The sequence below is a fragment of the Loxodonta africana genome, chromosome 3 (assembly GCF_030014295.1).
Source record: "Loxodonta africana isolate mLoxAfr1 chromosome 3, mLoxAfr1.hap2, whole genome shotgun sequence".
In the NCBI taxonomy this organism is placed as follows: domain Eukaryota; kingdom Metazoa; phylum Chordata; class Mammalia; order Proboscidea; family Elephantidae; genus Loxodonta; species Loxodonta africana.
Genome location: NC_087344.1, coordinates 64,220,711 through 64,247,492, shown reverse-complemented (window position 1 = coordinate 64,247,492; position 26,782 = coordinate 64,220,711). Strand labels below are relative to the sequence as shown.

The following is a 26,782-nucleotide window of genomic DNA, read 5'->3' as shown; positions in this document are numbered from 1 at the left end:
CAAGTCGTGGTGATGTAAAACATTACTTTTATTAAAAAATAAAAAAAAAGAAAGTTACTTAGATAACACCTAAGAGTTAGAGGATCTCCATCATTCTTTTACCTGACCTAACAGTTATGTTTACAATGGGACTAAAATTACATAGGCAAAATAACGTGAAGGAAACCATCCCATAGGTAACATGTTTGCAGCAGTGATTTTCAAACAGTGATGTATATACACTTTAGATCCTCAAAGGTCATTCATGGATGTTCTCTTTTGGTTTTGACATTACTTATTTGTGATCTCTCTCAATATTACCTCAAATAAATAAAACCATTTTTCCCATTAATAAGGGTGAGATTTGGAGATTATTTTAGAAATAAGGAGGTAAGATAGGTGGCTCTTAGAAACTACAGCTCTAATAAAAATATTTCAGATACGAAAACTACGGGAATCTGATCCCGATTACTCATGCAAACATGTCATATTTTTGATCCACAATGAAAATCAGATTATGAGTAAAGGTTTAAATAGAGAATACATTTTAATTTTCCCAGGTGAATGCTATCCCTCAGGGTTTTTCCATCATATAAACTATCATGATTGCTGGCTTCTCAAACAGTAAGACCTGATATCAGCCAGAATTAGTATGGCTGGTTATGATATTAAGAGGTACCATTTTGTTCAGTATTTGCTGCATGCCAGGCACTATGCTAGCCCTCTTACATACATTTATTCACTTAATCTTCATAACAATCCAAGGAGGTAGGTACTACTACTATTAACTCATTTTATATATGGCTGAGGAAAGTATATACCTAGTGAACCCAAGGTTCTCGTACTCCGAAGTCCATGTTTTTCACCACTAACTCTACCATCCTCATACAAACATCTATGAGCATTAAAGTTTGTGTCAAACATCATTTTCTGTCTTGTGTCCAGGGTTTTTCATCTCCAAATATCAATTAAAATTTTTTTTCCCAAATACCAGTTTTATTGCTAAGAGTTAACAATGATAATACACAAATTATTAGTGAGGTAGTTTGAATGTCTCAATGAGTGGGTAGTTTTGCACTGGCGATAATGTTTATTTTATGATCCAATTTGATATTCAATTGAAAGGTGACCTCTGGGAGTGGTTTCAGTTCCAAGTTTAAAGACTATTGCAGGGTGACAGTCTTGTGGGTTCCTCTAGTCTCTTACCAGTCCAGTAAGTTTGGCCTTTTATAAGAATTTGAGTTTTGTTCTAGATTTTTCTCCCATTCTATCTGGGACCATCTAAGGGTCAGTAGTAGTAGCCAGGCACCTTCTAGTTCTTCTGGTCTCAGGATAGGTGAGGACATGGTTTGTGTGGGTTATCAGTCCTGTAGACTAGTTTCTTCCTTGAGTCTTTGGTTCCTTTCTTTCTATTTTGCGCCAGATAAGTAGAGACCGATAGTTGTATCTTAGATGGCCACTCACAAGCTTTTAAGACCCCAGATGCTACTCACCAAACTAGGATTTAGAACATAAGCTTTATAAAGCTATGTTATGCCAATTGACTAAGTTGTCCCATGAGACTATGGTCCTAAGCCTTCAAACCCAGTAAATCAACCCTGCTAGGTGTTTGGTTATGTCTAGAAGTATCTGTAACTGTGCCCTCTAAGTGCTTATATGAAGCACACACAAACACAGACATATATATGCCTACAGATATACCTATACACGCACATGCATATACCCACATATGTCTTCCTATACACATACTGCATACATGTCTACTTATATAACCACGCGTATTTTTTGGTTACTATTGCTGTTGTTGAAAAATTATATATGTTATAGCATTTACCAAAAACGGTTCTTACCTTCACGTACTTCTTAGTGTCATCATTTACCTTGGTCAAGTTGTGCAGACTTCACCTGCTTTTGGTATTGCCTTACCCATCACCAAAAATAATAAGTATCTCTACTATCTAGGGAGTGATTCCTCCTCCCTCTCTCTCTCATCCCTGGTAACCACCAAAGACTGTTGCTTTCTGTATGTATAACTATTCTTGCCTTATTATAAAAGTGAGATCATACAATATTTGTTCTTTTGTGATTGACTTATTCCACTCAGCATAAGGTCCTCTGGATTCATCTGTTATGTTTTGAGAACTCATCATTATTCTTTATAGCTGTGTAGTATTCCACTGTATGTAGGTACCACAATTTGTTTATGCACTCAGCCTTTGATGGGCACTTACGTTGTTTCCACTTTTTGCTATTGTGAATAATGCTGCAGTGAACGTAGGTGTTCTTACGTCTATTTGTGTCACTGCTGCTAGATCTCCACAGCATATAAGCAGGAATGGTGTTGACGGATCATAAGGTATCTCTATTTCTAGCTTTTGGAGGAAGTGCCATACCATTTTCCACAGTGGTTGTACCATTTTGCAATTCCACCAGCAGGGATAAGTGTTCCAATCTCCCCACAACCTCACCAGCATCTGCTGTTTTCTGTTTTTTTGGTCAGTGCAATTTCTGCAGGGGTAAGACAGGATCTCACTGTAGTTTTGATTTGCACCTCTCTGTCGGAATCGACTCGATGGCACTGGGGGGTTAGGTTAATAGCTAGTGATTGGGAGCATTTTTTCATGTGTTTGTTGGCTGCTTGAATGTCCTGTTTGATATAGAGTCTGTTCATGTATGTCCTTTGCCCATTTTTTAATTGGATTGTTTATCTTCTTGTTGTTAAGATGTTGAAGTTTTCTATATATTTTAGAGATTAGACCGCTATCAGATATGTTGTGCCCAAAGATTTTTTCACAGTCTGTAGGATCTTTTTTTACTCTTTTGATAGTCTTTTGATGTGCATAAGTATTTAACTTTTTGGAGGTACCAGTTATCTAATTTGTCTTCTGTTGTTTGTGCATTCGTAGTTGTGTTTGGTAATCTATTTCTAAAGAAAATTAGGTCCCATAGTTTTGTCCCTATATTATCTTTTAGGACCTTCATAGTTTTAGCTTTAACATTTAGGTCTTTGATTTATTTTGAGTTAGTTTTTCTGCATGGTGTGACATATGGATCCTGTTCCATTTTTCTGATGAGTGGGTAGTTTTAAGCATACTAAAATATTTAATACAGGGTTCCTTTGGAAATAGCCAATATTTTCCTTAAACATTTGAACTAAAAGGCCAGTTGGAGACAATATAACAAAAGTTTCTCAAAGCCTAGCTAGATCCCAATATCTACCACCAACCCAATTCTAACGCTTACTTTTCTGAAAACTTTATATGGCACTTAGAACAGGAAAACAATTCCATAACTGTTTCTCAAAAAAAAAAGCAGGGGTAGTATTTCAGTTTGTACTATAAACCAATATTAAAACACCACCTCTTGTTTCACTTTCTGATATGATAAAATCACAGCAATCCGGCCATTGTTAATTCATAATTTCCCACATAGACGTAAAAAATACAAAGCTGGTCTCTATCCTACCTATGAAAATGCATTAGCTACAGCAAATCAATATTGGAAACAAGATAGCCAAAAGAATGTTAAATATATGTGAATTCAGTGCTTAAGGATTTTAAACATAAATTTAGCTATTTTATAAATGGTCAATTTTTAATTGCAGGAAGAATAGCATTAACGAATCAAATTAGCAACAGTTTACAAAGTACGATCTTTTATCCTTAAGCTCTGTGTTAAATAACTGATTTAAAAAAAAGCTTGATAACACCCAGGATTGGTGGGGAAAACAAGTACCTCCATCCACTGCTGATGGGAATCTAAACTGGTACAACCTCTATGAAGAATAATTTGACAATATCTATCACAAGGGAAAATGTATATACCCTTTCACCCAGCAATTTGATTTCTATAAATGTATTTAAACATATACTCTCAAAAGTGGTCAAATGATATATGTAACAAGGCACTGTTTGTAATAGCAAAAGTCTGGAGATGACTTAAATGTCCTCAGTAGGAGATAAGTTAAATTATAGTTCATCTATACATTGAAAAGCAAACTGATTGCCATCTGGTTACTATGAGTAGGAATCGACTCGGGGCAATGCGTTTATATACTGAAAAGCTAGGTGATCATAAAAAAGAAAGAAGTAGCTCTATATGGGATGATTTCCAACCCATAGTGTTAAGTGAAAAAATAATCAAGGTGAAGAACACCACAAGGAGAAAACTACCATGAGAGTAAACCAAAACCTGTTGCTGTCTAGTCAATTCTGACTCATAGTGACCCTATAGGACAGAGTAGAATTTCCCCATAGGGTTTCCAAGAAATGGCTGGTGGATTTGAACTCCCGACCTTTTGGTTAGCAGCCGAGTCTTTATCCACTGGGCAACCAGGGCTCCGCACCATGAAGGTAGGGGATAGGAAAAAAGTATATGTTACTGATATGATTATATATGCATAGAGGAGCCCTGGTGGTGCAATGGTTAAGCGCTTGGCTGCTAACTGAAAGGTGGGTGGTTTGAACCCACCAGTAACTCCTTAGGAGAAAGATGTGGCATCTGCTTCTGTAAAGATTTACAGCCTTGGAAATTCTAAGGGGCAATTTAACTCTGTCCTGCAGGGTCACTGGAAACCCTGGTGGCATAGTGGTTAAGTGCTACGGCTGCTAATCAAAGGGCCGGCAGTTCAAATCCGCCAGGCGCTCCTTGGAAACTCTATGGGGCAGTTCTACTCTGTACTGTAGGGTCACTATGAGTCGGAATTGACTCGACGGCACTGGATTTGGTTCTTTGTTATAGGGTCGCTGCTGGGAGCCAGGCTGCAAGGGCGGCCCCTCTGCACCCACTGCCCCCAGCATAAACATCGAAGAATTCCTGAAAAGTCAGGAATATCTCTGTCATCTGTGTTATGTTTCTGTTTCATTTTCAGCCTGTGTATAGCAGAATGTATAAGCATAAAATTCCATTATAGATTTAGGGACCTTTGGAGGGGGGCGTCCTACTCATAATCCCCTGGTGAAATCCCGGGTAGGGACAGCCCGTGTATTACCTGGGGATCAACATGAAGTTGTCTTAGGGGGAAAACGAATAGCTCGACTATGGAAAACAAAAACAGGATGGTGGAATCCTGGTACTTACCGAGGCCCTTTTGTGATTAAACCACCACCCACACATGATCCCATAAAAGTGGAAAAACAATATTTTGAATTTCTATTGGCAAGAAATTGGGATTATGACGCTGATTGGAGACCATATAGAGTAGAAGGAAGTTTTATTACTCCAAAACCGGCTTGGGGGTGTAGAGATTGGGCTAATTGTCCTTGGCATAATCGTGGACAATATGATGTAACCCAAAGTGGCTGGACTTCAAGAACTTGGCCACCCTGGACAAGATGGACAAAGCCTATGTGGCAATGGTTTTGCAAAAAGATTAATTGTTATAAAAACTGTGGAAGGTATTGCAAGATTAAGCGTAAGTGTAAAGCAGTATGAAGTCAATTGTTACTTTGTGTAAAAATAAATCAACAAAAACTCATTGTATTTGTGTGCGTATGCGGAACTGTACTATGTGTCACTTGGAAAATTATGTCTCTGGAAAATGATGTCATCTATGATGATTATATCTTGTACTGCCCCTTTGTTGATCATGCGATGTTATGCTTATATAAGCTTATGATATAAAAGACCATGTAAAAAATAAAGAAGAGGCTTTTTTTTTCTGCAGAATGAAAATATAAGACACACTACGTCTCATTCTTTTTCGCCAAACTCTACCCTTCCTCTGGTGACCCTGTTCTTTGCTGAGGCTGGCCCCCGGCAGGTCGCTATGAGTTGAAATCCATTAAAAAAAAAGCCTTTGTAACAGATGTCATTCTTTTCTTTGGCCCAATGAAATGTTTACATTTTGATTTCCTATTAAAGTTTATGTTAGGAACATGTCCCCCCCTCCATGTCGAATTAAGGGTTTTTATTATTTTGTAATTTTCTTTTAATGACAAAGATTTTGGCTCTTTTTCTTAGGAAGAGATTTTTTTCATAGCCAGGAAGATAATCTACTAGATATTTTTCCCCACTAATAGAGTCCTCTTGCACAATCATATGTTCCTGAGTAAAACTGAATATTAAAAGTATTTTCATTGAAAGGTGCTGGGAGCTATGTTTTTCTTACCGTGTTTCAGATATTCTGAATTTTTTTTGCTCTGACTTGCGTTTTAAAACAAGCTTTTATAAAAAAAAAAATAGGGGAAAATATGAAGAGTTGCCAGTCCAAAGGGGTGTTTTGTTCTTCTATTTTAAGAAAGTTAAAGCATTTATAAGCAAGGTCTAGAGGAAAACATTTCACCATAATAAAAGTGTTTTCTACTAAGTCACAAATGAAAAAAATTTGACTTCAGTTGGTAGAGTTAAAATTTACTAATCATGATGAATTATAACTATTGCATTTCTTAAGTTTCTTCAAAACTAATCTAAAAAGGACATGTAATCTTTAAACAAGAAAAAAATTGTCTATCTCTTAGCTAGTCCATTGGGCCTGGACCGCAAAATTCTAACCTACACTTTTTTGAACCCAGAATTATTTATCCTTGGACAGCGGTCTGAACAGAGTACACAGTACTAATACATGCTAGAGGGCTTGAAGGGAGGGGCTGAGCCACAATGTCAGAAGGACTATTGGCAAGGAATTCTCATTCTTCCGTTATTTTCTTCTTCCACAGTCCCCTATACTTGAATTTGGAAGGAGACCACAGAAAAGCGACAAAAAGAATTATGAAGAGGAAAACATGGGGAAAGTCCAGAACAATGCAAAAAGAACAGGATTGGGCACTAAACTCCTAATAGCAGACTACCACAGTCGTGATTACTACCATTATTAGAACGGACTGCCATATCCTTTTACTCTTCTCATCTTTGTTCTTGTTCACCTTCTGTTACCCTCAATTGTTCCTATATTCCCCATCTTTGTCTGGTTATAAAAAAAATCACCAAGATCTTACTTATATATCAATAGTGCCTACCTCTGCTGCATTCTCCTTTCAGGGGAAGGTTTTATTTCAATTTCAAAGCCATATGCAATAGTCATATTCTAAAGTGACTCACTGTCAGAAAATGGCAGGAAATCCTCTGACCAACTGAAAGAAAGAAAGAACTACAAAAAGAGCTATATCCACTTACCACGAATTTGCTTTCTTATTTCTTTGGCAGCATCCAGCCATGTCTGTAAAAAGAAGAAAAGGCATTCACACAGAGCTTCAAAACATGTAAACAACAGAGTACCAGAAGCAGGATCATGGACTATCTTCAAATGGCGCATCCATGTCAACCTACCTTTCTCTCAATATTCTTTGCAATAATTTCAAATAGTATAGTGATATTGAGTAGACAAACAGAATCAGACTGTGGCCTTGAACGGTAGGCTCCGCTACATCCTAGCTGAGTAACTTGGAGAAATACATCGCTCTATACTCCAGTTTCCTCATCTATAAAATACTTTCCTCATCTATAAAATAGGATATTAGCAATAGTAGTAGTACCTACATCATAGAGTTATTGTGAAGATTACTTAATACATGGAAAGCTCTTAGCAAACAGCAAGTAGCACTTAAAATTTTTGTTATCCTGCAAAGACTAGCAAAGACATATACTTAAGAATTAACTGACATCACCCATCGTTTACTTTCCCCTTGAACCTCTGGTCTCCTTTAGGTTTTCTATGTACAGCATCTGGTATATGGTTTCTGCTCAGTTAATGTCTACTGAATGAATGACTATTACATTTTCCCTGACTACTCTTGCCCACAGTAATCTCTCCTTTCACTGTTCTCCAACCCCTTAAAAGTCTGCAACCATTAAGGCAGGACTCCTCAACCCATGGCAGACCTTGCCAAAAAACGGCACTTGAAAACAGCCCCACCATTAACATCTTTCATAGGTCCCTTGAGAGATGTTTAAAGAGAAAAATTTCTAAAGTGAAATGTTTAAGACATTTTTATTGAAGTCTAAGATATATTCAGAAAAGTACACAGAACATAAGTAGATAGATCGGTAATGTATCAGAGTCAACATAACATCACCAGAGCCCTGGTGGCGCAGTGGTTAAGAACTCGGCTGCTAACCAAAAAGTCAGCAGTTCAAATCCACCAGTCGCTCCTTGGAAAAGTACCTCAGGAGTCCGTCTCATGTCTCCTCCCAATCTCTACCTCTTTCCTACACCAAAAGGTTCAATACTGAATTTTAACAGCATTTAGAAAAGAGGAGGAAGGTGCCCCCTCCTCATCTTCCACTGACAAGGGTAGGACACAAGGTAACCATCCCATTTGCCTGACCCAAGGAATGGGCTTGAACACCACAATCTTATGTTCGATTATATACTGCTTCAACAGTTACCACAACAGAAAACAAACCATAGAATATGAACCAGTTTCCTTTTATATAATTGTATCACCCCTCCTGCAATTAGCACAGAAGATAAAGAAATATATGTTAGTAAATACAATGTAATGATAAAATACCGAGCCCTGGTGTCATAGTGGTTAAGAGCTCGGCTGCTAACCAAAAGGTCAGCAGTTCATATCCACCAGCCGCTCCTTGGAAACCCTATGGGGCAAGTTCTACTCTGTCCTATAGGGTCACTATGAGTCAGAACCGACTCAAAGGCACCTAACAACAAAATAACAATGATAAAATTGCCCTATAGATTAAAAGGAACCCCTGGGTAGTACAGTTAATGCATTTGGCTACTAACTAAAAGCCTAGAGGCCCAAGTCCACCCAGAGGTGCCACAGAAGAAAGAACTGGTAATCTATTTCCATAAAACCAGCTGTTGAAAATCCTATGGAGCAACAGTTTTATTCTGACACACATCAGGTCATCATGAGTTGGAGTCAACTCGATGGCGACTGTTTATTTTTATAATGTAAAAATTAAGCACACACTTATTTAAGTCCTGTTAGAAAAGGAGGAACCTGGATGTTTTCTCCTCAGTCACTTATTTAGACTAAAGAATTTTAAGTTTTTACAAGTCCAAAGGCAAAGGAAGACTTTACAATCATCAACTGGTAAGTTTTGTGGAACCTATAAGAACATTGGTTTATATCATGTAATCCGGAATCCTTAATGAAGACTACTTTCTACCACTTTGGAAAAGATATCTCCCCAGCACAGTGAAGCAACCCCATTATTTTTAAGAAAGTATTTCAAGGTAACTGTTAGGGATTGAATTGTGTCCCCCCCCCCCCCAAATATATGTTAAAGTCCTAAGCCCTATTCCTGTGAATGTGACCTTGTTTGGGAAAATAGGGTTTTTCTTTTTTATCAGTTAACAAGGCAATACTGGAGAAGGGTGGGTCCTAAGCCCTTTTTATAAGAGAAGAAACAAGTAGACGAGAGGGACATACAGGGGTAAGACACCACGTAAGTATCTGTCTACAAGCCAAGGAACATCAAGAAACATTCAGGGCTATCAGAAGCTGAAAGAAGACAAGGAAGGATCTTCCCCTAGAGTCAACAGAGAGAAAGAGTATAGCCTTACATACGCCCTGAATTCAGACTCCTAGTCTCTAGAACAGCGAGACAATAAATTCCTGTTTTTTAAAGCCATCTACTTTGTAGTAGTTTGTTATGGCAGCCCTAGGAAACTAAGACGGTAATCTAAAGTTGTCAAGTACTTTCCTGAGAGTCCATCAACCATCCTGACTCTGGGGCTAGAATTCCCATCAATTTAGACACAGGGAGGACAAACTCAGATTTGTGTCAATTACATAAGGGGCCCACCTTATAGAACAAATTTTTGCTTCAGTATCTAGGCCTCTAAGTCAAAAACAAAAACAAAGCATCTCAAAAAGAACAAAAATCAATGTATTCAAGAAATAGGTACTCTCACTTTGGAAACTGATTTGGCGCTTCCTTAAAAAGCTAGAAATAGAACTACTATATGATCCAGCAATCCCACTCCTTGGAATATATCCTAGAGAAATAAGAGCTTTACATGAACAGATATATGCACAACCATGTTCATTGCAGCACTGTTTACAACAGCAAAAAGATGGAAGCAACCAAGGTGCCTATCAATAGATGAATGGATAAGTAAATTATGGTATATTCACACAATGGAGAACTACGCATCAAAAAAGAACAATGATGAATCTATGAAATATTTCATAACATGGAGGAATTTGGAAGGCACTATGCTGAGTGAAATTAGTCAGTTGCAAAAGGACAAATATTGTATGAGACCACTATTATAAGAACTCGAAAAACAGTTTAAACAGAGAAGAAAATAATTCTTTGATGGTTACGAGAGAGGGGAGGGAGGGAAGGAGAGGGATTTTCACTAATTAGATAGTAGATAAGAACTATTTTAGGTGAAGGGAAAGACAACACACAATACAGGAGAGGTCAGCACAACTGGACTAAACCAAAAGCAAAGAAGTGTCCTAAATAACCTGAATGCCTTGAAGGCCAGCGTGGCAGGGGTGGTAGTGTGGGAACCATGGTTTCCGGGGACATCTAAGTCAATTGGCATAATAAAATCTATTAAGAAAACATTCTGTATCCCACTTTGGACAGTGGCATCTGGGGTCTTAAATGCTAGCAAACAGCCATCTAAGATGCATCAACGGGTCTCAACCCACCTGGAGCAAAGGGGAATGAAGTACACCAAAGACACAAGGTAATTATGAGCCCAAGAGACAGAAAGGGCCACATAAACCAGAGACTACATCAGCCTGAGACCAGAAGAAGTAGATGGTGCCCAGCTACAACCGATGACTGCCCTGACAGGGAACACAACAGAGAACCCCTGAGGGAGTAGGAGAGCAGTGGGATGCAGACCCCAAATTCTTATAAAAAGACCAGACTTAATGGTCTGACTGAGACTAGAAGGACCCCGGTGGTCATGGTCCCCAGACATTCTGTTAGCCCAAGATAGGAATCATTCCCAAAGCCAACTCTTCAGATAGGGATTGGACTGGAATATGGGATAGAAAATGATACTAGTGAAGAGTGAGCATCTTGAATCAAGTAAACACGTGAGACTATGAGGGCAGCTCCTGTCTGGAGGGGAGATTACAGGGCAGAGGGGGTCAGAAGCTGGCCAAATGGACACAAAAAGAGAGAGTGGAGGGAAGGAGTGTACTGTCTCATTAGAGGGAGAGCAACTAGAAGTATAGTTTTTGTATGAGATACTGACTTGGTTTATAATGTTTCACTTAAAGCACAATAAAAAAAAAGAATAGATACTCTTATGCTCACATTTAAATTAAATATTCATTCAATTCATAGCATTTTACTTAACTAACAAATATTTGAGGAATATCTCCATGTGTTAGGCACTGCAGTTAAAAAAAAAAGATAAAAAATAGTGTTTGTTCTCAAGGAGTTTTCAGCCTAATGGGAGAGGTGGGCAGTAAACAATTTGTTTGTTCTCAGCATGTAAGTGCTACGACAGAGCTAAGCACTGAGTGCTCTAAAAGCACAGAGGAGGTGCTCCAAAATGGATTGGGGATGGTTGCACAACATGATTGATGTAATTGATCTTACTAAGTTATATACATGAAAAATGTTGAACTGGCAAATATTATGTTATCTGTATTTTTACAATAATAAAAAAAATGGATTGGGGATAAGAGGCAGTTAGGAAATGTTTCTTAATCGAATGTTTAAGGGATCTAAATAGTCTTAAAGGACAAACAGGAGTTAGCCAGGCAAAAGAGAGGAAGTAAATAGGAAGGCACAAGAGTATAATAGAAAACAATGCATCTGAGGAGCTGTATTTAGTTTAGCATAGCTGAAGAACCAAGGTAAGGGGGAGAGATGTAAAACTAAAAAGGAAGGTAAGGTCCAGATCATGGAGGGCACAGTATTGCATGCTAAGAAACTTGGACTTTTTCAAGTGCTAGGCAATGGGGAGCCATTGAAGAATTTAAAATAAAGGAGTGGCATGAATTAGAGGAAGCACAACTGTAGACAGAAACCAAATAAGAGGCTGTTTTTGAGACTAATAATTGTAGTCCAGAAGAGTATAATGGCTAAGGGTTTGTAATCAAATAGTCTTGAGTTTCAATCCTATCTCAACCTCTCCACTTTGTATAACACAATCTTTCTGAACCTCAACTTTCTCATATAGAAAACAGATAAAACTACCTTCCTCACAGAGTTATGGTGAGGATTAAATTATTTGATAAATGTAAAAATCACATAGCCAGTACTCAACATATGGTAACTGATATTGATAATCAAAAGGCCTGATGAAATAAAGTCTGTGGCACAGAGAAGATATTTAGGACCTAAAACTGTCAGGACTGAGTACACAGGTAGTTTGAGAAGGGTAGGGTAATGATGAGGAAGGGAAAGTATGATGGTAAAGAATAATTCCCAAGTTACTGGCTTGGGCAATAGATGGATGTGGTACTATTCAATAAAATGGGAAATGTAGGAAAAAAAACAGATGTGATTAATGTCATAGATTGAATGACATCCCTCAAAATTATGTGTCAACTTGGCTATGCCCTGGTTTCTAGTATTGTGTAATTTTCCTCCGTTTTATGATTTGATGTAATTGTCCTCCATTTTATGGTATTGTATAATTATCCTTCATTTTATGTGTTGTAAATCCTAAACGTCTACATACTGATGAGGTATGATTACAGTGGGCTGTATATTGAGTCACACCCTAAAAAAGGGTATGGTTCAAGACACAGCTTTACTCAAGTCACACCTTTTATCTTACAGAGATAAAAAGAGAAAGAAGTGAGCTGAGGAGACGGACCTAACTACCACCAAGAAAGAAGAGCCAGCAGTGGAACACATCCTTTGGACCCAGGGTCCCTGTGCTAAGAACCTCCTAAATCCAGGGGAAGATTGATGGAGCTCTCCAAGGAATGCTGGGCCCACAAATGTTGAGATGAGACAAGGACCTTCCCCCATAGCTGACAGAGAGAGAAAACCTTCCCCTAGACCTAATGACCTAAATTCAGACTCTAGCCTCCTAAACTGTGAGAGAGTAAATTTCTATTTGTTAAAGCCATCCACCTGTGGTGTTTCTGTTATAGCAATACGAGATAGCTAAGACAATGAGGAAGAAAAAAATTGCAAAAAACTAAAAACAACCCATATGTCCACCAACAGTAGAATGAATACACTGCGGTATATTCATAGAGTATATGACACATTTAAGTGTCTTTGGAAATTCAAGTGGAATATTTCTTTCTTTTTTTTTTTTAATTATGCTTTTTATTTGATAATATTGTTGCTGTCCAAGCTGGTGATCTGACGTGTCACATTCTTCTGGCAGTGAGTATTCTTCCTGTACCTCATAAACTCTTTTAGAATTAAATTAAAATATTCATTTTCCTAGGATAAAATGTATAACCCATGGTAGAAATTCCTTAATTAATTAATTACTTTTATTGTGCTTTAGGTGAAAGCTTACAGAGCAAATTAGGTTCTCATTGAACAATTAATACACATATTATTAGTGACATTGGTTGCCAACCCTGTGATGTGCCAACACTCTCCCCTTCTTGACCTTGGGTTCCTCATTTCCATTCATACAGCTTTCCTGTCCCCTCCTGCCTTCCTGACCTTGCACCTGGGCTGGTGTGCCCATTTGGTCTCATATACATGGTTGAACTATGTGTGTTAGTGTTTGTTTTATAGGCCTGCCTAATCTTTGGCTGAAGGCTAAACCTCAGGAATGACTTCAGTACTGAGTTAAAAGGGTGTCTGGGGGTCATACTCTCGAGGTTTCTCCAGTCTCTGTCAGACCAGTAAGTCTGGTCTTTTTTTATGTGTGTGTGAGTTTGAATTTTGTTCTACATTTTTTTTCCAGCTCTGCCTGGGACCCTCTATTGTGCTCCCTGTCAGAGCATTTGGTGATGGTAGCCAGGCACCATCTAGTTGTGCTAGACTCAGTCTGGTGGAGTATGTGGTACTTGCAGTCCATTAGTCCTTTGGACTAATTTTTCCCTTGTGCTTTTGGTTTTCTTCCTTCTCCCTTGCTCCAGGCAGGTGGGACCAGTAGACATATTTTACATGGCTGGTCACAAGCTTTTAGATCCCAGACACTACTCACCAAAGTAGGGTGTAGAACATTTGCTTTATAAGCTATGTTATGCCAGTTAAGATGTCAGCCTTAGCCCAGTAGCTCCGTCCCTCAGGGAGTTTGGATGTGTCTATGAAGCTTCTATGACTTAGCCTTGGTCAAGCTATGCTTGCTTCCCTAGTATTGTGTACTGTCTTACTCTTCACTGAAGTTACCACTTATCTATTGTCTAGTTAGTACTTTTGCCCTCCCTTATAACCACCACAGATTTGTTTTTTTTCTGTGTGTAAACTTTTTCATGAGTTTTTACAATAGTCTCATACAGTATTTGTCCTTTTGTGATTGACTCATTTCACTCAGAATACTGCCCTCCTAGTTCATCCATGCTGTGAGATGTTTCACAGATTCGTTATTGTTCTTCATCATTGCATAGTATTCCATTTTGTGTATGTACCATAGTTTGTTTATCCATTCATCTGCTGATGGGCACTTAGGTTGTTTCCATCTTTTTGCTATTGTGAATAATGCTGCAATGAACATGAGTGCGCATATGTCTATTTGTGTGACAGCTCTTATTTCTCTAGGATGTACTTCTAAGAGTGGGATAGCTGGGTTGGATGGTATTTATATTTCTAGCTTTTTAAGGAAGCACTGTATTGTCTTCGAAATGGTTATGTCACTTTGCATTCCCATCAGCAGTGCATAAGAGTCCCAATCTCCCTATAACCTCTCCAACATTTGTTATCTTCTGTTTTGTTGATCATGCCAGTAATGTCAGTGTGAGATGTTATCTCATTGTAGTTTTGATTTGCATTTCTTTAATGGTTAGTGATCATGAGCATTTCATCATGTTTCTATAAGCCACCTGAATGTCTTCTTTGGTAAGTGTCTGTTCATATCCTTCACCCATTTTGAAACTGGATTATTTGTCTTTTTATTGTAGAGGTGTTGGATTTTCCTACAGATTTTAGAGATTAGACCTCTGTCAGATATGTGATAACCAAAAAATTTTCCCATTCTATAGACCAAGTGAAATATTTCAATAGGTAAGCAGATCCGGTACTAGAAAAGAGATCTAGACCAGAGATAGTAAATTTGGGCACCTTCTCCATATAGGTGGTAGATAAAACAATGGAAGTAGATGAAATCACCCAGGGAGCATACAGCAGAGAGCAAAGAAAGAAACTAAGGATAGACTCTTGGGGTACATATACATTTAAGGGATGGAAAGAGGATAAATTGCTGAGAAGTAAACTGAAAGAGATCAAAGGGAGAAAATAGGAGAGACTTGGATTCATTGTGCCAATAAATCTCTCACAGGGCTATAGAAGTCTGCTTCTGACAACTTTTCCTCTCCTCTCCCCAGACTCAGTCTGGCAATAGGCCTATTATCATGCAGACAGTAAGGAAAGAATGCAAGCAAGCTATTCCATGTGAGGAAAAGTCAATTAACTTTCCTCCTTACTAAACCAGTTGCCAGTCAAGTTGATTCCAACTCATGGTGACCCCATGAAAGGTACCCAATTGTCTATCAACAAAACACAGAGATCCAGAAGACCTTAAGGAGAAAAGTTTCACATATTAAGGACAAATCTTTACATACACCAAAAGAAGATACTAGAAACTGGGAATGGTAAGAAGATAAAATATTTTATCTCTAAGTGTATTATGGTTCACATTTTTTTTTCCACACCATGAGGAATTAATTTGGTAGGTAGGAAAAAAAAGACCAAAAAATCAAATGTAAAAATCAAGGAAAGAGGAATAAAAAGCTGAACCAGGTCCTAAGAAGAAAATCACTTAGGAAGGGGCAGCAGGCAAGGAGCTACAGGAATTAATCAACTGTGTAACTCTGAAGAAGCCACTCAGCCTTTATATGCTTCAGGTTTTCTCCTCTATAAAATGAAGGGGATGAGCCTCAAGGGCCCTTATAACTCTAGTATCTTTTGTATTTTCAGAATGACAGAAAACTTAGGTAAGTAACAATAACTTTTACAGATTTGAATAATTTCATTAATATCTACATACTATACAGAGGTATTATCTGAAAATTTGGCTTATTGACAGTAGATATATAAGGAATGGTAAATTAAAATAGTCAATTTTACATAGCTGTACACCGTTCTGCAGTATACTCTTTATGTAAGAAAAGATCAGCTAGATTATCCAACCTGAAGAATGCTCCAGGATGCACCTCTAGATTATAATGCACACATCTATTTTTTTTTTTTTTTATGCCTAGGCCTTGGTTAGTTGCTCATTTCATTTTTAAATAATAATATTATCACAATAAAAATGATAATAGTTAACTTTATTATTGAGTGTTTAGTACATGCCAGGTACCCTTCTACACGCTTTAATACAGATCACCTCATTTTCACTCCCATTTTATTAATGAGGAAACAGAGGTACAAGTAACTTATCACAACTAAAAAGTTGGCAAAGCTATTCTCTAAAGCAGAAAAATATGTCTCATTCTTTCAACAAACACTTATTGTGTGCCTACCACACTCAGGCTAGGCAATGTGCTAGACAAGGAACTCTTGAAGAAATACATAGTCTGGTAAGGAATACAGACATGAGCCCAGAAAAAGTGATAGAAAGTCAACTGACACAAAAGTATATCACTGTGAAATTTCAGAACTCTAAAGGTGTTTAAAAAAAGATTCTACCAGCTTGATTCTACAATGGACTAGGGGTTGGGAAAAGGTCATACAAAGGATCAAAAATCAGAATGGCTTTGGATTTCTCAACAGCAACACTCGAAGCTGGAAGACAATGAACCAATGCCTTCAAAATTCTGAAGGCAAATAATTTCAAACCTAAAGTTCTGTACCCAACCAAACTAACAATCGAATGTGACATTTTCCAGACACGTCTCAAAAAGATTACATCTCATGTATCATCTTTCAGAAGAACCAAAAAAAAAAAAACAAACCTATTGCCGTCGAGTCAATTCTGACTCAGAGCTCTCTACCAAAACACGAGGAAAAGCTAGGAGAAAGAGAACAGGAGAAACATTACAGGTCAAGGGAAAAGCAAATCCTCAGAATGAGGGTGGTGGGAAATATCAGGGACTGCTGTGTATCGGAGCCATTGAGCCAGGCAGAGTGATGCGCAAGCATCCAGATTGCAGCAGTATGATTTAACATATTGAGGAAGGACTGTCATTAAAAAAATGCCTTTTGCTACTACACTGTCCTTTTAAACTGACAATGCTAGCAATACTAAAGCTTTCTCCAAATTCATTTTTATACAAGATTCACCTGGGCCATGTGCTAATGAAGCTCCTGTTTCCCTTGCATGTCCCGCTTCTTGGATCAGTGAAGGACTCTGGTTTTAATCCAGTGAAATACTCTGCTTTGACCTATTCCTGAGAGCTTGGGGTTGGCCATGATGACCTTAGAAACAGAAAACACAGAGCAGCCCATTCCCACTGACCATGTTACTGCTGGGTATCCTGGGTATCCTGTAAGAACCTGGCTCATTCTACAGACCTAGCAGATGCTAGATGTCTTCAGGATTCATTTGCCCACTGACCTTCCCAGAAGGAGCTCTTCCAGCCTGTCAGTGAAGTTTAAGACAGATTGTGATTCAGATATATAAGGTTTTCTTTCCTGAAACACCTTATCTCAGTGGGGTAATAATGTTCTTTTCTTACACAGCCAGGTTTGTACTTTGCTATTCAGCTCTTAACAACACTTTATACATAAATATATAAATGAATATAAATAAAGCAGTTTAATATTTGCTCATTAAAAAATAAGTAAGACAGTGAAAACCACTATTAAGGAACAATGGTGAGAAGCTTTTGCCCAGTGTGGGGCCTAGAAGCTCAACTGCAAGTAGATAGGATTTCCTCTGTCTTTAGCTGAGCTGGATCCTAGAAATTTAAGCATACCTGGCTCATAGAAAAAATATTTCCAGCTATATTAAACAAATAGGTACTTACTGATTTTATTTACATGTCAAATTCAAGTGCTCTCAATTATTCTCAAATTAACTTTTTTTTTTCCCCCCCATAATATAACAACATTCAACTTCTGGGAATCAAAACATCTTGCTGAGCTTGTATAACATAAAATACTTTCCATAATATTTTCCTTGATTCATGGGAGAATTTTCTAGCTTAAAGTTGCAGAAAGTTTTTTCATTGTATTTTGTGGATATTGTTTTGTTTTCCTTGCTAATGGAAAAGAGAAGCTTTACTACAAGCTGGCTTGAGCCTTTAGGGAGACAGAGTAACAAGTTAAAAAAAAAAACAAGTAAATCCTTAAAATTATTAATTCAGTCCTGACAGCAATAGTTCCTCTCTTTGCATCAAAAGTCATCCATAGAAGAAGCAAACTGTTGTAAACTGCTGTAGCTACTAGGTATATTCTACCAAAAGATTTTGTTTAGGCAAAAGGTTTTTCCATGTCTTCTAGTTTGCTTGATCTAACCTAAATACCCCAATCTACAGAGTTTGCAGTTCTTAAAGGCTATTGCCCCTCAACTTTTCTTAATAAATTGAAATCATCTTGGGGAAAGAACCAACTAAAACGGCTTAAATGTATTATATAAAAGGCTTTCTCTCCATGACCTGGCCCCCATGTACCTCTCCAGATTTATCTATTACTCTCTATGTTTCAGCCAGGCTAGGTGGCTCTCAGGTGCTTAAATGATACTCTCTTAACTCCCAGCCTTTACACAAGCCATTCTCTCTTCACTTCACTTGTTCATTTATCCTTCAGGTCTGAGCTTAGGCATCATCTTCCCAGAGTAGACCTCCCTGGCCATACCCTTCCATGACATACTGTACTTCCTTCCTCTTGTGTAATGCTCACTGTACCAGTAATTAATGTTTTCTTCATGCTAAACTGTAAGCTCCAGAGGGTAGGGGCCATGTCTACTTTGTTCACAGCTGTATCCGTATCGCCTAGCAAAGCAGCTGCAATATTTGTTAAAGTGAACAAAAGTTTTCATCATTAGATTCTAAACACACTTTAATTTGTGTTTAACTTTTTGCAATTTTCATTTAATTGCCCAAGAAATAATTCAGTATTCTGAGGTAAATACCTGACTTTTCAACCTTTCTTCCCACCTTCATGCTCTCACCCTTTCACTTCCTTCAAAAGTGAATAACTTTAGACTGGAAGAAAATGTCAGAATCTTGTATGACTGTTTCAGTAATATTGAGACTTTATTCTCTTTTGTAATGTTATTCTCAAATTACAGTATAATCATATATCACATTATAACTGTATAATTATAATGTAATATCATAATTATGGCATACTTATAATATTAATTATAGACCATCCATCCAACCAATATTTATTATGGACCTCCTACATGTTAGGTACATTCATTGCATAATATCTATTTACTACTTGTATGTATTTACAGATATCTATTTACTACTCAGGACATCATACTGCTTTACTTTCTCCGCCTTTTTAAAAATATACAGTAGATGCTTCCTCTCAATGATAGAATACACCAGCAAGGGTCTTTTCTCTAAAATGTTAATTCTTGAGGGAAAATAGCAAAAAAACCTAAGAAACAACAATAGACAGGAACAACACCAAGTACACTGTGACTTGGAGAGGCAGGAATAAACACATTCTTAAAACAACAAAAGAATTAAACCAACTTTTTTTAGTCAGCTTCTTAATGTTACAAGCAGTCTCCTTACCTTCGAGGTTGCATTATCCCAAAAAGCTAGACCAAAGTAGTCTTCTTCCAAAAGATTGAGGTGCTCACATACTCGTTTAAGTAAGTCTTGTCCCTTGGCATGTTTCTGCAAAGATATACATATTTTAGTTGAGGTTTCCTTTTATCCCCACATTCATCAACAAATAAAATAAAATGTTGCTCGTGTTGGAAGTCTTAGCCAGGGCAATCAGGCTAGACAAAGAAATAAAAGGTATCCGGATTGGCAAGGAAGAAGTAAAGTTATCACTATTTGCAGATGACATGATTATATACACAGAAAACCCTAAGGAATCCTCCAGAAAACTACTGAAACTAATAGAAGAGTTTGGCAGAGTCTCAGGTTATAAAATAAACATACAAAAATCACTTGGATTCCTCTACATCAACAAAAAGAACACCGAAGAGGAAATTACCAAATCAATACCATTCACAATAGCCCCCAAGAAGATAAGATACTTAGGAATAAATCTTACCAAGGATGTAAAAGACCTATACAAAGAAAACTACAAAGCTCTACTACAAGGAATTCAAAAGGATATACTTAAGTGGAAAAACATACCTTGCTCATGGATAGGAAGACTTAACATAGTAAAAATGTCTATTCTACCAAAAGCCATCTATACATTTAATGCACTTCCGATCCAAATTCCAATGTCATATTTTAAGGGGATAGAGAAACAAATCACCAATTTCATATGGAACGGAAAGAAGCCCCGGATAAGCAAAGCACTACTGAAAAAGAAGAAGAAAGTGGGAGGCCTCACCTTACCTGACTTCAGAACCTATTATACAGCCACAGTAGTCAAAACAGCCTGGTATTGGTACAACAACAGACACATAGACCAATGGAACAGAATTGAGAACCCAGACATAGATCCATCCACGTATGAGCAGCTGATATTTGACAAAGGACCAGTGTCAATTAACTGGGGAAAAGATAGCCTTTTTAACAAATGGTGCTGGCATAACTGGATATCCATTTGCAAAAAAATGAAACAGGACCCATACCTCACACCATGCACAAAAACTAACTCCAAGTGGATCAAAGACCTAAACATAAAGACTAAAACGATAAAGATCATGGAAGAAAAAATTGGGACAACCCTAGGAGCCCTAATACAAGGTATAAACAGAATACAAAACATTACCAAAAATGATGAAGAGAAACCCGATAACTGGGAGCTCCTAAAAATCAAACACCTATGCTCATCTAAAGACTTCTCCAAAAGAGTAAAAAGACCACCTACAGATTGGGAAAGAATTTTCAGCTATGACATCTCCGACCAGCGCCTGATCTCTAAAATCTACATGATTCTGTCAAAACTCAACCACAAAAAGACAAACAACCCAATCAAGAAGTGGGCAAAGGATATGAACACACATTTCTCTAAAGAAGATATTCAGGCAGCCAACAGATACATGAGAAAATGCTCTCGATCATTAGCCATTAGAGAAATGCAAATTAAAACTACGATGAGATTCCATCTCACACCAGCAAGGCTGGCATTAATCCAAAAAACACAAAATAATAAATGTTGGAGAGGCTGCGGAGAGATTGGAACTCTCATACACTGCTGGTGGGAATGTAAAATGGTACAACCACTTTGGAAATCTATCTGGCGTTATCTTAAACAGGTAGAAATAGAACTACCATACGACCCAGAAATCCCACTCCTAGGAATACACCCTAGAGATACAAGAGCCTTCATACAAACAGATATATGCACACCCATGTTTATTGCAGCTCTGTTTACAATAGCAAAAAGTTGGAAGCAACCAAGGTGTCCATCAACGGATGAATGGGTAAATAAATTGTGGTATATTCACACAATGGAATACTACGCATCGATAAAGAACAGTGACGAATCTCTGAAACATTTCATAACATGGAGGAACCTGGAAGGCATTATGCTGAGCGAAATCAGTCAGAGGCAAAAGGACAAATATTGTATAAGACCACTATTATAAGATCTTGAGAAATAGTAAACCTGAGAAGAACACACACTTTTGTGGTTACGAGGGGGGGAGGGAGGGAGGGTGGGAGAGGGTTTTTTATTGATTAATCAGTAGATAAGAACTGCTTTAGGTGAAGGGAAAGACAACACTCAATACATGGAAGGTCAGCTCAATTGGACTGGACCAAAAGCAAAGAAGTTTCCGGGATAAAATGAATGCTTCAAAGGTCAGCGGAGCAAGCGCGGGGGTCTGGGGAACATGGTTTGCGGGGACTTCTAAGTCAATTGGCAAAATAATTCTATTATGAAATCATTCTGCATCCCACTTTGAAATGTGGCGTCTGGGGTCTTAAATGCTAACAAGCGGCCATCTAAGATGCAGCAATTGGTCTCAACCCACCTGGAGCAAAGGAAAATGAAGAACACCAAGCCCACATGACAACTAAGAGCCCAAGAGACAGAAAGGGCCACATGAACCAGAGACCTACATCATCCTGAGACCAGAAGAACTAGTTGGTGCCCGGCCACAATCGATGACTGCCCTGACAGGGAGCTCAGCAGAGGACCCCTGAGGGAGCAGGAGATCAGTGGGATGCAGACCCCAAATTCTCATAAGAAGACCAAACTTAATGGTCTGACTGAGACCGGAGGAATCCCGGCGGCCATGCTCCCCAGACCTTCTGTTGACACAGGACAGGAACCATCCCCGAAGACAACTCATCAGAAATGAAAGGGACTGGTCAGCGGGTGGGAGAGAGATGCTGATGAAGAGCGAGCTAATTATATCAGGTGGACACTTGAGATTGTGTTGGCAACTCTTGCCTGGAGGGGGGATGGGAGGATAGAGAGAGAGGGAAGCCGGCAAAATTGTCAAGAAAGGAGAGACTGAAAGGGCTGACTCAAGACGGGGAGAGTAAGTGGGAGTAGGGAGTGAGATGTATGTAAACTTATATGTGACAGACTGATTGGATTTGTAAACGTTCACTTGAAGCTTAATAAAAGTTATTGTAAAAAAAAATAAAAAAAAAAAATAAAAATAAAATAAATAAATAAAATGTTGCCTTCCCATTTCCTCTTTAGGCTTGCTTACTAACAAACTTTCAGAAGGCTATACAATCTAACTAGAACAATATGAGTTACAGAAAGTCTGTTTCTCAGTTTGTCAGCATACATATGTGACACTCCTACAGTGACTTGGTAAAAGTGCTTAAAAATTCAAAGCAAATCCCCATTCCCTCCATCCACCATCCATCACCCCGTCCCAAACATCATATTCTTTATTTTTCGTACAATATTTCCTGGAGCATGCTATGGGCTACTGTTAGTCACCATGACCACCTGAATTAGTTGAATCAATTGTCAACTCTGACAGTTAACGGTGGCTGTGGAGATCACTAGATTCCCTGCCATGCACAGACCCAATGTCCCAAGAGACAATCTGAAAAAAAAAAAAAAAAGCTATAAAATGTAAAACTCTAGATACCTTACAGACAGTACCAGTTTAAATGGCTTTTTAAGTTGTGCTATGAATCATTTTCTTTTTAATTCTTTACCTAGAAAAACAAACCACCTCTACATTTGGGTGTTTGTACTCCCATCTAGGGAGGAAATACCCTAGCCTAGAGGCTGAGATTTAGGGTCAAAAACTCCTGGCTCCTGCAATTATTAGCTAAGCAACCTGAGTTGATTTAATGAACTTTGCTGAAAGTTAGCTTTCTCATCTGTAAAATGATGAGAACATTTTCACCTGCTGTACCTACCTATTGGAATTGCCGAAAAAAATCAAACTCACTAGTACCTTCTGAGAAATACATACGAAAATACTTCAAAAAATTAGAAATCATTTTTTGGCACACTTACCTGACATGTCTTTCCATCAATGAGCTCAATTATTTTTAAGGACTATTAATAATTCACATAAAGGAGCCTGATGGTGCAAGAGTTAAGTGCTCAGTTGCTAACTGAAAGGTTGGTGGTTCAAACCCACGCAGTTGCTCAGTGGGAGAAAAGACCTAGCAATCTGCTCCCATAAAGATTATAGCCTAGAAAACTCTATGAAGCAATTCAACTTTGTCACATGGGATTGACATGAGTCGAAGTAGACTCATTGGAACCTAAAAACAACAGTAATTACCACAGATGTTAGCTCATTTTCAGACTTAACCCATCCACATTATATCATTTTCTTCAATATAGAAGTTGATTTGGGAATTATTCATGTATAGGTCTCTAATTCTTTATAATTCCAAAACCAGAAGTTCTAAAAAAAAAAAATTTGTTTCTGTCTTAAGTTTTCACTATGAGTTCACTTGAAGGCAAATTCTAACCTAAACTGTTGTGAGGCCATTTATGATCTTCATTTATCCCTCTTAGAATGACTCTTCATATACTTTTTGTCAGATATAATCTGTTTGATCACATGGATGCTGTTATAGACACTTCTGCATATATTATGAAATATGCAGAATATACACTTATTATTGCCTTTTTAAAATCCAAGATATTCTGAATTCTGAAACACATCTGCCCCCAAGGGATTTTTGTGCAGTGGTTAAGTGCTCAGCTCCTAACTGAAAGGTCAGAGGTTCAAATCCACCAGCCGCTCCATGGAAGAAAGACGTGGCATCTGTTTCGTAAAGATTACAAGCCTTGGAAACCCAATGGGGCAGTTCTACTATGTCATATAAGGTCACTGTGAGTAGGAATCGACTTGAGGGCAGTGTGTTTGGTTTTGGGTTTTATATCTGGATCTTGGCCTGCATGGGAAGAATGAGTGGAAAAGTTTTTCCCATTTTCCAATTTAGCTAGTATTGAGAAGCAGAAAAAGCAAACCCTAGGTCTGTTTTTAAAGCTCAGTAGTACAGTTTTCTTGATATCCTTTTCAAAACATGACAGCAAATATCTATGAATAAATATGATGTGATTTTTAGACTATTTGTGTTTGGATATATTTGCATTTGTATATAAATAATTCAATCACGAAAGACTTTGTTGAATACATAAGATACAAGTGAATTATGTTTTATCAATAAAAGCTATTTTAGTAGCAATCACAAGTTTGTTGATATATCAAGCATATCGTAAGTGATAACTAATGTTCTAGTTTAAAAAAAAGATTAATAGATGTTTAAGGATTTTGAACTGTCTTGAAGGAGTAAAAAGGGTAACTAAAAAACTCTGATATTTTATTCAATTCTAATTTAATTCCTCATTTTTCAGAAAGTAATAAGAGAATTTTAAGAAATGTCATCACTTGATTTAAAATTTTTACATCTATCTCATGGTGCTAAAGAAAAATATTAAGTAAACTAAGGCTTACTAAGGTTTATCTTTGGAAGACCAGAAATGTTATGTATAGTAATTTTGGGGGGTAAATTAATTATGGAGATAGCTGGAATAATTATCAGAAACTGAGCCTATCCTGGGAAATCTAGTCATGGAAAGTTACTCTGCAAATAACAAACCTATGCTTTTTTTTTTAACAAAATTACTTTTATTATAAAAGTAATACATGCTCATGTCACACTATTTTGGCAGATAAAGAAAAAATAGAAGAAAATAAGACTCATAATGCCCCCATACCCACTTAGAGAAAATCACTATTAACATTACAGTCCATAGATACAGTCCATAGATACAGTTATTAGAGGGGGTCTTATCTCAGGCTATGGCACCACTTACCCACCCCTACATGGAACAATCTGTAAGAATTCTGACTACTGGAAGTTAAAATGCACTCACCTCCACAACACATTCATAGACTGTGTCATCCAACAAAGAAACCTTGCAGTGCATGTTTCTTTGTCTTCTGATTGATTTCTGGGAAGCTTTTAATTCCCTTTCTGCTTTTGATTCAGGACTTTCTTCTTTTACTTCTATGTTGCAGCACTCTTCAAGTCCTCCTCCTTCTTTAGTTTCAAAATCTGGATCTTCTCTGCGTTCTTCCTGCGCAGGCTACATAACCACAACATTGCCAAGTCAATAATAAAGACATTTCACATAACATGCTATATAAATTTTTGCCTATAATAATGCTACCAATAAAAAAACTAACTGAGAAGAAAACTGTTAAAACAAATATAAGAAAGTGATATTAAGGTTAAATAATTATTTTCCCATAAAGGATCATATGACCCCCCCATCCCACACCACCCCTCCAAAAAAAAAATCTACAGACTGCTATTCTTAAAACCCCTCAGATAGAAGAATTCTATCTTTCAAAGCAATAAATAATGGTTTCAGGTAAACCAGAGGACACCAGTCTATTGCTGTCAGCATTATATATTCTTCCTGACTATACCATTATATGATGTTATTAAAATCTTACCAAAACTTTAAAATCTCTACCCTATGCTAATCAAGTTTAGTAAGGCAGATTTATGAACTGCAAAATGAGATGCGATTTGTCACATACTCTAAATGTTATAAATGGCTGAGAGGGGTGGCTAGGGACCAATTTTAGAGCATAAAGCGACATATGTAATAGGCTAAATGCTATAACTGCCAGTTAGCTCCTTCCTATCAGGTATCAACCATACTCAAGAAGATTCAAAGAAAAAAAAAGAGAGACTGAAATCTGGGTCTCCTAGCGTAACCAGTAAGTCATCACAAAGTAATACAGGGAATTGGGACAACATTTTGGTGTATACTGTCTGACTTCCAGGAGCCCTGGTATTGCAGTGGTTAAGAGTTCAGCTGCTAATCAAAAGGACGGCAGTTCAAATCCACTGGACTCTCCTTGGAAACCATATGGGGCAGTTCTTCTCCGTCCTATAGGGTCTCTATGAGTCAGAATCAGCTCATCAGCAATGGATTTGGTTTTGATTTGAGTGTGACTTCTAACACACAGAAACTTCTGAAAGATTCTTAACAAACTAATTCTTTTCTTTCAAAAGAAAAAAAAATGGTATATTTAAGAAAAAGGGTTTAATTATTTGGTCCTGCATCAGATACTGGAAGTGGCCTTAAAGGTTCCTTCTCATCCTGCACGACCCTCTTAAATGTAACTCTTCAGAGAGGCCTTCATTGGCTATCCTGTCTACCGTATCTCCACTCTACTATTCTTCATGTCAGCACCCTGTCTGTGGCCTTCATAATATTTACTACAATAAATATTATTTTGTATTTACAAACTTTTTGTCTTCTCCATTAGACTATAATTTCTACAAGG

The 26,782-nt window shown here is 37.6% G+C and overlaps 1 protein-coding gene across 6 annotated transcripts in view; it reads right to left on the bottom strand.

Moving 5' to 3' along the window:
* EPB41 (erythrocyte membrane protein band 4.1) overlaps nt 1-26,782 on the bottom strand; it is a 223,027-nt gene that overhangs the window by 90,778 nt on the left and 105,467 nt on the right. For all 6 annotated transcript variants that reach the window (XM_064281587.1, XM_010595142.3, XM_064281589.1 and 3 more), the window contains exons 3-5: nt 25,354-25,566; nt 19,638-19,742; nt 7,093-7,135 (exon numbers count right to left, since the gene is read on the bottom strand). In XM_064281587.1, the coding sequence (XP_064137657.1) occupies nt 7,093-7,135; nt 19,638-19,742; nt 25,354-25,566 (361 nt within the window). The remainder of the gene's footprint in view (nt 1-7,092; nt 7,136-19,637; nt 19,743-25,353; nt 25,567-26,782) is intronic.